General features: G+C 45.4%; 1 protein-coding gene across 1 annotated transcript in view; it reads left to right on the top strand.

Moving 5' to 3' along the window:
* Tcerg1l (transcription elongation regulator 1 like) overlaps positions 1-11,101 on the top strand; it is a 186,997-nt gene that overhangs the window by 129,388 nt on the left and 46,508 nt on the right. Inside the window, exon 7 of the mRNA XM_028787188.1 lies at positions 3,170-3,324. Coding sequence (XP_028643021.1) covers positions 3,170-3,324 — 155 coding nt within the window. The remainder of the gene's footprint in view (positions 1-3,169; positions 3,325-11,101) is intronic.

The raw sequence follows: 11,101 nt of genomic DNA, 5'->3' as shown, positions 1-11,101 counted from the left end.
TGAGGTGTGAAGTCTTGTTTCTTTAGTGAACCAGAGAGCTTGGGGCATGGAGTGGAGACAGCTGAGAACCCAGAGATGCTATCTGAGCCTCCCAGCAGAAAGACTTTGAGGTACATGTCCTCAAGGAGCCTTCCACCTTGGACTTCAGGGAAAGAAACATAACTGCAGAAGGCTATGAGCCAGGCTCTCTGGCATTGGTCTGGTCAGTGGTGAGATTCAGTGCCCTCTTCCAGAGACCATTCTAACCTGTCCTTTGCCCCCTCCGCTGGAGACCATATGCCCATCAGCCCTCTCCTCTGTTCAGCCTAAAGTCTATGGAGCCTACAGTAGGTTAAGGACCCCTAACCATTCACTACATAGCTTCCTGGACCATCTACATAGATCTACCTGTCTACACCCAGCTGTGAAAGCAACCTGTTCAAGCCCAGGTGCCCACCTTTTCCAGCTCTGTTGACTTGCTTTGAGCCAAGTTTCCAGTTGATGTGAGATGCCTCTCTGTGTGGCAGCTCAGGGTCCACAGTTGACAGCCTGACACTATTAAACTCCAGCACTATGGGGCAGGACTCCTGATTGTCTCAACCCAGAGACAAAGGATTGTCTTTACTCATCTTGTTCCAGTTTCTCCTCCTCTAGTCCTCTCGTGCCCAAGTCCCAGTGCCCAAGCCCCAAGCCTTCTCTCTGACCAGAGTTCTATCAGAACTTAGCGTGTGACCCTCAGCCTTCTGGACAGCAGAGAGTTTTCCACAGACCACCTGCAGAGACCCATCTGTTCCACTTTAGCAGTGACTGCCAGAGCCCTGCTGGGGCTCTGGGATTAGCTGAGGTTACTGACTGTTGTTCCCTCCCCCGCCCCCACCTTGATCTGTGTCCCTAAGGGTTAACCTGCAACTGTCTTTGTGCTTCCTTGCTTGGGCCCCCTGCCCCTTCTCTCAAGCCCTGTTCCCCAGTAATTCTCATGCAAATACCAGTACATTGTGTCATCAATTTAACATGCCAGTACCTCCTCGGATCAGCAAATGGTAATTGACTGGACACTTTGCAGTGAGCTTTTCTCATCATTACTCTATGGCAGGCTCTACTGGGAGAGCCTGGGCCTTGGACCTGAAAATCTGGCAGCAGGTGTTGGGAAGACAAGGGCCCTCTTAGGCTGTTGCCATCTCAGCTGCTACCGCCAAGCTCCCCTGAAAGTTAGCTCCTCCCCACACCCCTGCATTGGGATCATCTTGAGCTGGGCTTCCCAGACACAGTGCACGGGACGCAGGTGTAACTACTACATGTTACCTAAGGGGTCTCAAGGGAAGGAGAAGAAAGAGAACAAGATCTCAGAGGACGTGGGGTATCTGTGGAGCCCAGCTGTGTCCTGGACCATGAGCTGTCCCCCCTTTAACCCTATTCAGACAATGAAGGCCTTCATAAAGCCAAACCAGAACATCCAGATTCCTGTGCACCCCACCCAGTAAAGTAAGTCAATAGGAAGCAGCCATGACAGTGACCATGGTTCGAGAGTACCTGAACCAACTTATTTAAGAGTAAGAACTAGAAGTTAGACATGAAGCTGTGGGAAAGGGTCTCTTCTAGAAGGAAATAGCTTAATAAATGGGTCCATGGTAGGACTCATTGGTAGGTCCCTATATCCACCAACTGTTGAAAACAGAGAGGCTAAGCCCACACTGTATATAGGTCACCAAGGCCATATCCCAGACCAGGGATTTCTCTCTTCAGCGTAAGTTGCTCAGCTCTGGGTAGGAGAACAAGGCTAAAGTATGATGTCAGGTCCCAAGTGCCTATGGAACCATGGGATTCATCAAACTCCTGTGAGGATGGTACGCCCTGCCTGACTGCTGAGGTGGAATCATGAGAACAGATCCTGGTCTCCTGGAGACATCATAAAACAGTTCAAGTCTTGAGGAGACAGACCAAGGTACAGAAAACTAGGGATGCTTCTAGAATTTTCCATTTGGGCCAAGTTCAGTCAAACTTCAGGATAAAAAGATAATCCAAGTAAGACTTGCAAATAACTCACTAGCTGCTAGGAGCTTCAGTTCAGTCTACTTTTGTGATCACAGCAAGACAACATAAGCCTGGCTTCAACTGGAGAAAGGGTCTAGGATTTTAAGGTCCTCCAGTCCCCAAAAAGCACGGCCTCATGGGACATAGTAGCAGCTAAGAAACAGCTTACTATGTGACCAGTTGCATAGCTCCTAGGAATACCTGGTGGGCCTTCTCAGGTCATTAGGGTCCCAATCCATCCAGTTGCTAGCACATGGGAACCAAGCTCTGGCCCTCAACACACCTTATGGAACAAAGCTAACTGACCTAAACATGGAGTGGGTCCTTCTATACAAACACCCATGCTAGCCTTCTAGGATGATGTGTGAGCAAGACATCGAGGGATCAACTGTGTCTCACTGTATCCTACAGGTGGCCAGTGGTCCCCTCTTAGACAGAGTTTTGTATGCATAGTCTACTCTTCCCTTTCCTGTAACACATGTAATAAGCATGGAGAAGAGCCAAGGGCCTCTTGGAGGCTGCTATGATAAGCTGAGGCCAGGAAGGAGTGCATTACCCAGGGTAAGTTTTAAGGGATGTCTGGATAGGAAATGGGCCCTCATCATACTTACTCTCTGCAGCATCCTAACAACAGGGAATAGACACCAAGGCCACTAGCCAACCTTGTAGAAAGGATCTCGTTTTCTATGTCTATCTCTGTTTCTCATTCTCTCAAGGTATTTCAAAACAATAAAACCATTCCTTCCCTAAAATTTAGGTGTTCATATCTGAAAGTACGAGGCCCTTGTGAAAGTGAGCAGGACACCAGGGCTCAGTTGCTGAGTCAAGTGGTCCATGTATCATCTCTGCTGCATGGTGCTCCTTGATGGATGTAGAGGGTGGAGTGGGGAGTGTAGTGAAATAAGTCTTCTGGGGACCAAGGTGCCTTGGTCTGAGGTAAAATGTCACTAAACTGAGTCAGGCAGGGCACTGAGCTGGGGAGCCAAATGAGAGAGTGTGAGAAGCACAGAGAGTTTCTAAGGAAAGGCTCTGCCATTATTATCTGATGCTCCCCAGAATGTCTTCACAGTCCCGAAGGGCATGCTGAGAGAGGGGTACAGGTATTGCTCTTCACCATGTGTCTCCGAAAGTGACTAAGGCAAGTTTTCAACTTTCACAGGTGTGTGGTCTGGACGGGTGATGACCGGGTTTTCTTCTTCAACCCGACCATGCAGCTGTCAGTCTGGGAGAAGCCCGTGGACCTGCAGAACCGTGGAGACCTCAAGAGAATCATCGAGGACCCACCCCACAAACGCAAGCTGGAGGCCTCAGCAAGTAATTAGGAGGGGATGCGGTGTCGCTGCAGAAGGGCTGCACTCTGTCTGGGGATAGGAGCCAGGGCTGCCGTTCCTGGTTATGCGGGGAAGTAGTTCTAATGGAGTCGTGTTCAGGACTGCAGACTCACAAATTAAGTTTCCGTGACACTTCCCACTGAAAACTTGACCCCTTCAAGTGATGGGTTTGGGTTTCTCATTGCATTCCATGAGGTCATTAGTGCAGGGACAGTGCAGATGGCCACTAGCTGTCCTTTGGCTTTCATTCAATGCAGGGGCTGAGATCTGTTCTGGGGAACAGATGTGGGCAAATGCAAGGGTTTCCTTCAACCCCATGGCTCACTCTAGCCCCTGAACATGGAGGTCACTGTTAGATATTAACAGAAGCCCACACACGGGGGTGGGGCAAGCAGCCTTCTACCCTATAGAAGGGTCTGTTAGGCAAGGAAGCAGCTGTGTCTGACCAGCCTTGTAAGTCTTGTCTCACAAAGAATGGGAGAAGAGCACTCAGCACCTTCTGAGAGGCTCCTTTTCAAGAAAGCAGATGCATGTTTTATGAGTGATATATGGGAAGCTCTGACTCCCCAAGCGCATGGATTAAAACAGCATCATTCCAGAGGTGTGCTGAGGATTGAACATGTCTTCATATGCTAAACAAACATTGTACTGACCGCCGAGCTGTAGCTCAGACCTCTTTTTGCTTATTATTTGTATACAGGGTCTCATTAAGTTGCCTGGGTAGTCCTTGAACTCAGAATGTAGCCTCAAAGGTTTTGGATTTCCACTTCCCCTGCCACAGTTGTTCAAGTGGATGGAGTTAGAGGCCCACACCAGGTCTCATCTCCATTCTGGGAGTTGCTATACATTCTGAAGAAAACCAGAATGCGGGGCATGGAATCTTGACTCTTTTAAAGGAAATTGTTGTTTAATCTTAGGAGGTATTTTATAGGACTTGCATTGAGTTTTGATTTCACATTATCTAGAGCTGACTGATGGTTAAATCAGAGCCATTTAGAAGACTGACCATTTAAGCCCTCTTAGCTCTTTTCACAGTACTAAGGGACATGGAAGCCTGTGCTCTTAGGAAGCCAGACTTAGTCTTGAAAAAAATGAAAAACAGTAAGCGTAGCATGTCTACTTCACTTAAGCAGAACATTTTCTGGAGAGTTTTTCCAGCTGATGTTGGGGAAATAAAGATGTCCTAGGTGTATATTTTACTTAAGGGGAAAAAAAGAACCTGTTAAAATGTTTCTATGTCCAAGAATGACAAGACTGGGCTTGTGAGTGCTTTTCCTTTTTGATGAAGTGATGTCCGAACTAGAGGGAACATTTTTATCCCTAATGAGGCTTTATAAGCCCTGCAGATCAGTTGCTTCTGGCTCCCAGACAAGAGAAGGAGCACGGGTCAGAAAGAGCAGGAGGATTTCAAATCCTGCGAGAAGCAGTTGGCATGGCTTACTGTGGCAATGACTTCATTTGCTATGTGGATGGTGACAATGCTCTTTGCACCTTGTAAAAGATGTAGACTCTTCTAGAAACTTGAATATGCTCCCTGTGTTTCTCCCAAAGGATCAGCAGGAATGAGAAGGAAATGAAGTTATTGAGAGTTAAATGCACAGCTCCACCCCTACTTCTGTTTTCTGGACCAAACTGGGCCAGATCTGAAGAGTCAGGGATGGGCCTCCAGAGCCTCTACAGGGTCATCTGTAGAGGGGGCCATGGGCAGAGGAAAGGGACCTGAGTCCCCCAGGTTATATCTATCAGTGCCGCTGTGTTTTACCCCAACAGGGATCACACTTCCTAGGTACAAATGCAGAGTTGTCTCATGTCTCACAGATGCACATCAGACTAGCTTAGGATGAGACCACAATCTAGGGACTGTATACTTTTGTGACAGGTAGTCAGGCAATTTTAAAGCATTCGACCCCAAGGTCATTCTTACCTTTAAGAAGCGATCACAGGCAGCAAACATTTTTTCACACAATTCTTTTTGTTTTCTCTTTGTTTGTTTTGTTTCATTTTTACATTCTGACCATAGTTTCCTCTCCCTCCTTTCCTCTCAGTCCCTCCCAAACCCCTTTTCTGCCCTCCCCCATCCACTCCTCCTCCATTTCTCTTCAGAAAAGGGCAGATCTCCTATGGACACTAACCAAAGATGGCATATCAAGTTGCAATAAGACTAGGCCCCGCCCCTTAAACACCTCCTCTTGTATTAAGGCTGGAAGAGGCAACCTAGTAGGAGGAAAAGGGTTTGAAAAGCAGACACAAGAGTCAGAGACAGCCCATTTCCACTGCTAGGAGCCCCACAAGAAGAGCAAGCTACACAACTGTAATATATATGCAGAGGGCCTAGGTCAGTTCCATAGAGACTCTTGGTTGTTGGTTAAGTCTCTGTGAATCCCTGTGAGCCCAGGTTAGTTGATTCTGTGAGATTTCTTGTGGTGTCCTTGACCCTTCTGGCTCCTACAGTCCTTCACACACACACACACACACACACACACACACACACACACACACACTTTCACAGGATTCCCTGAGTTGTTCTGCCTAATGTTTGGCTCTGGGTCTCCACATCTGTTTCCATCAGTTGCTGGATGAAGCCTCTCTAATGACAGTTGGATTAGGCACCATGGGTATTGTAGAATATCATTAGGAATCATTTCATTGACTTTTTTTTTTCTTTTTGCCAGTTGTGTCTGATAGACTTCCAGTTGGAGGGACTGGGACACCAACCTACCAACATAACCTTTGCCGTGCAATTTGTATTACCTACAAAATGTGCTGGGATAAATGAAGTGCAGAAATTATGGGAGTGGCCAACCAATGACTGGTATATCTTGAGACCCACACCATGAGAGAGAGCCCACCACTGACACTGCCTGGAGGGCCAGAACCCAGAGGCACATGGTTCAAAACATGACTTTGCACAGAATTCTTAAGGACATGAAAATGGCTTTCATTTTCAATTTCTAGTAGACTTGTAGTTAAGAACTTCTAACTCTGTGAGATCTGACAAGCAGGTAGGATTAATTCTTGAGGATTGATTAATGACAAGAGAGGAGGGTTGATGGTCTCTAGCCCACAGCAGCCTCATGACATCTTCCCTGGCTACTGGTTTGCCATGCTTCATAGATGATGTGGCCTTGCTAGTATAGCAGGCTCCAGGGGGGTGATCCTCAGTGGCAAATTTTATTTTTATATTTTGTTCAATTGTGATCCAGTTTGGATTTTAGCATATTGATACATTGCTTCTTTCTATTCTAAACAGAACAATTTAGTACTCCAGTACACCATTTCCAAGAGGCAAGTGAAATGAATGGACTGTATACAATGTCTGACACATTGACCAGCATCAGGCTGTGTGTGTGTGTGTGTGTGTGTGTGTGTGTGAGAGAGAGAGAGAGAGAGAGAGAGAGACGGAGGGAGAGAGGGGGAGAGAGAGAGAGAGAGCGAGCACATAGATGTGAGTTCATGTGGATGTGAGAGTACGTATGTATGAAAGACAGAGTGTGAATTTGGTGTATAAGTGGAAATGTTTATGTGTGTGAACATGTGTGAGTGTGTAAGAGACAAAGGAGACAAAGAGAATATATATATATATATATATATATATATATATATATATATATATGAGAGGAATGTGTATATGTGAGTGTATATCAGTGTGTGTAAATGTACATGAGTCTGCATGTGTTTATAAGAATGAGTGTATATAAATGTCCATGAATATACATGTGTGTGTATGAGTGTACATGTTTATGTGTGTGACTGTATATGTGCATTAATATATATCAGTGTGTGCATTTGACTATGCATGTATATATTTGTGTATATGTGTATGTGAGTCTATATATGTTTACGTGAGTATGTGTATATGGTATCAGTATGTGAGAGTATATGTGAGTGTGTAAGTGTATGTGAATGTGTGAGTATTCATATCTATATGTGAGTATATGTGTGTGTATGATAGTGTATATGCCAATGTATGTGAATATGTGTGTGCTTTGTGTATATATGAGTGTGTATGTGTATATGTGTTGTTTGTGTGTGCATATGAGAGATGTGTTTGTGCATAATTATGTCAATATGTGTGTCTGAGTATATACGCATGTATGTATATGTGTGTAATATGTGTATATATGTGTACATGTGACTGTATGTGAATGTACATATTTATGTGTATAATATATGTATATTGACTGTATATATGTAAATGTACACATCTATGTATGCACATGTGTGTATGTATATATATGAATGTTCATGTGTATGTGAATATGAGTATTTGTGTGAATACATAGGAGTGTGTGTGTGTGTGTGTGTGTGTGTGTGTGTGTGTGTGTATGGTGAACATTCATAGTATAAACCAAGGGAGTGCGAACTCTTAAGATCAGTTTACTGGGCATGGCCCAAGTACTTATCCTTTGTTGCTCAGAAGGTAAGGAGGTAATCCGCCTTTTCATTCTCTTGGCCTTGCTGAGGGATTCAGGAGAAGATCTAAATTACCCTCTAATTACCTTCTAATGCATCCAGATGTTTTATGGCTCCATAGTTTTGCTGCTGAACTAACATGAAATGAGAAGCACATGCTTCACTAGAACTCATTGCTACACTCTAGGAGTATATAAACTCCTCCCATCTGAGGCGCTCACAATTGTGTCTCCATCAGACTGTTCATCAAGCCTATCAGAGGTGCAATTCTTTCTGTGGTAATCAGCAGCTGCAATGTCCACTCTTCCTGAGAATGATAGAAATCTCTTTGTCATCTGGCTAACACACTGGCAACTTTACATCCTGGAAGCCCACCTGGTCTGTCCACAGAGTACATCCTGTTCCTGCACTGGGAGGTCCTTTCACTGGGAGGTCTAGCACAATGCAGTATTAAATATCAGAGTGGGACAGAGGTGGCAGGCATCCTCTTGGCAAAGGCTAGAGAGAAGCATGTAACAATGGACTCCCGTATCTGCTTCTGGAAAAATCAAAAACCCTGCAGGCTGGTGCCACAGGTTTTGAGCATGAGTTATTGATGTAAATGTAATAAGCTACCAAAGTTATCCTAACAAAACAAAATTCAGTAGTAGAGAACACAAGTCTGATGTGACTATCCCAGGTGGTGGCAAGGCATGTCCGTTCTGAGGCTCAGAGGAGTAACTGTTTCTCATTCCATTCCAACTTCGGTGGCCCTCTGACTTCCTTGCACACGGTGCCTTCCTCCATCTTCAAAGCATCTTCAGCCTTTTAGGCACTTTTCATTATCCAGGGCCACGTGGATGAGACAGGGCAATCCCCTATCACTAGGTGAACTGCATAGAAACTGGGCGTCTCCCCTCTGAGTGATCCTAAGTGTTTCCCAGTCTTCAGATGAGGTTGGCCACATTGTTGGAAGGCATCTCTGCTTTCCATGATCTCTGTACCCACTTTACAGAGGAAGGGATCAAAGAGCAGGGATCTTACTCAACTCACAGGTCTATCATACGTGGGATCAGGACTTGAAGGCTGCTGAGTCTGACCTGAGGCTGAAGGAAAGCTACCTGATCAGGCCTTACAGGAGAGAATTCAGGTACAGGTAACCCTGGCTAGCAATTTCTTGTTGCCTACCTGGTAATAAAGACAAGCATGAGCTCACTCAGCTTCAATTGCTGTGCAAATATTTTAGTCATTTCTATTCAGGACAAATGTGGATTCACGGTGACATGCATTTCACTAAGTAGGATAAAAATCATCCCGAGGGTAAACACAGCTGCCGATGGTGAAGGGGCTGCTTCCGAGGCATTGTGTGGCCAAGACAGTGTGTACTGGGTCCCCACAACACAAAGGGACCAGATGGCCAATGAAAAGCAAATGCTGAAACCCTCCCAAAAATAAGGATATGTTTCATTAGCCCAAGAAGAATTGGGTAAACATGGGAGATTTTACGCTTAGCTCTGTCTGAGGGACTGATGCTTACACATGAGCTCAGCATGGTATACTTTTCAATCACCCAGGCTTTTGCTTTATATTTTTACAGTGAAGGCAACAGGAACTTTGTTTTCTAAAGTCTATTGCAATGGCTATATTGGTCAATCTCTGGTCTATGTGAGACCTAGCTAAGCAGAGGGAGGAAGCTGTGGTCTCTTGGGAGAGTCCCACATGGACTTTAGCAGGCAACAGAGGACAGAACACAGGTAGAGCTTGGTAGGAGTCTCCAGCTAGGGAATGAACAAGTCAAGTCAAGAGGAGCTGACCCCAGAGGAGGGGCAGGATTTTAGGATGCTGTTATAACACTTTCTTCACAGTTGCATTTGACCTCCATCCATCAGGAAAGGCTAACGGGCAGTTGAGGGTTAAGCCAGTATTAGCCCTCTTCCTCAATACAATAAAGAACCTGTGTCACCTGTACTGTTGTACTGTTCAGCCCCAGCCTCTTATATGGAAATATACAATCGTTGTCAGTGTGGTTTCCTGGAACTAAACTTCTATCCTTTTCTCACCTGGCGTAAGAGAGAAGGAGGGAAGAAGAGAACTTAGATGTTCTCTAAACCAATCTAAAGTTGGGGTTAATCAAGCCCATTTTTGACACTTGGCACTGTGTCAGATAGTGAGCCCAGGTCAATCAGGAAGCTGTGTACCTTCTAAGAGCATGGAAACCATGCACGGGAAACATCCAGGTCAGGCTTTGGTCTACCCTGAGATAAAGCTGATGGCATTGACCTCACAAATGGGGTATGAGCATATGGCATGTTGTAGACCCTGAAGCAAGAGGAGCAGACCAATTTGCAAGACCCAGCCACCCATTTCTGGGCTAAGAAGAGGAAACCTAAAAGGTTCAGTGTGGTGTTAGAGCATAGGATATAGGGATAGCACACTTACTGAAACCTTTGGCAATGATCTTGAAGATATATCTTCAAAGATCTCGACCAAAATGCTGAGTTCCATCAGGGAACCTAGATCAACCAAACAAAGCATTCCATAGAATCTGTCTCCTGGGTGAACAGCCTGCAGCCTTAGTCTCCACTCAGCCCATTCTCTCTCTTAGCATGAACTTCTTTGCCATTGAATTGGTCCCATAATTCAATTATGTGCTAGGAGTACAGAGAAGACAGTGCTTGTACCTGTGGGTGTCTGACTGGACCTGTGGTCATGCAGATGCAGCTGCTGTATAGTAGACTTAGCATGACTATGTCCTCCATGGCTTTGTCTCTGTTTCAAGCTAGTAGCTTCCCGCTCTGTTTGTAGTCATCTAATTCCACAATGGCTTCTGTTACTAAAGAACCCTGACTTTTCCTGGAGAGATGTAAAGAAAATGTATTTGTATCAGATACAGTGCCATCAGACAAAAGACTGTCCAAGCCAGTGTTAGGCAATGCATTTACTGTAGTTGCTTACATGGGTAACTCAAAAGGCAACCAAACAAGCAGCCAGTCTACTTAAGCACAGGTGCACTGATGAGAGTCCCACTCCAGTCAATTACTTATCTCATATAATCTCATAAAGGAATGACCCCAGGAAGACCTTATAAAGGTCTTGTGAGGGCCCCATGAGCTGTGTAAGGCTCTCCCTCCACAAGAAAACTGAATAGACCTAGGCTGGCTCATGAGCATGCTCACAGCTACTCTACTTCATGATAGTGCTGGGCGTGGCCAGTGCGGAGGGAACTGCTCCCTTTCTTCTAGCTCTTTAAGTCTTCCATACTTTCTCCTATAATGTCCCTTGATGTCCCTGAAGCCTTGGAGAGGGATCTCTCTCTCACACACACACACACACACACACACACACACACACACACACACACACACACA

This window comes from Grammomys surdaster, unplaced genomic scaffold, assembly GCF_004785775.1.
Source record: "Grammomys surdaster isolate TR1022 unplaced genomic scaffold, NIH_TR_1.0 125612, whole genome shotgun sequence".
Classification (NCBI taxonomy): Eukaryota; Metazoa; Chordata; class Mammalia; order Rodentia; family Muridae; genus Grammomys; species Grammomys surdaster.
Note: the sequence above shows the minus strand (reverse complement) of the source record. Positions and strands in the feature narration are given on the sequence as shown.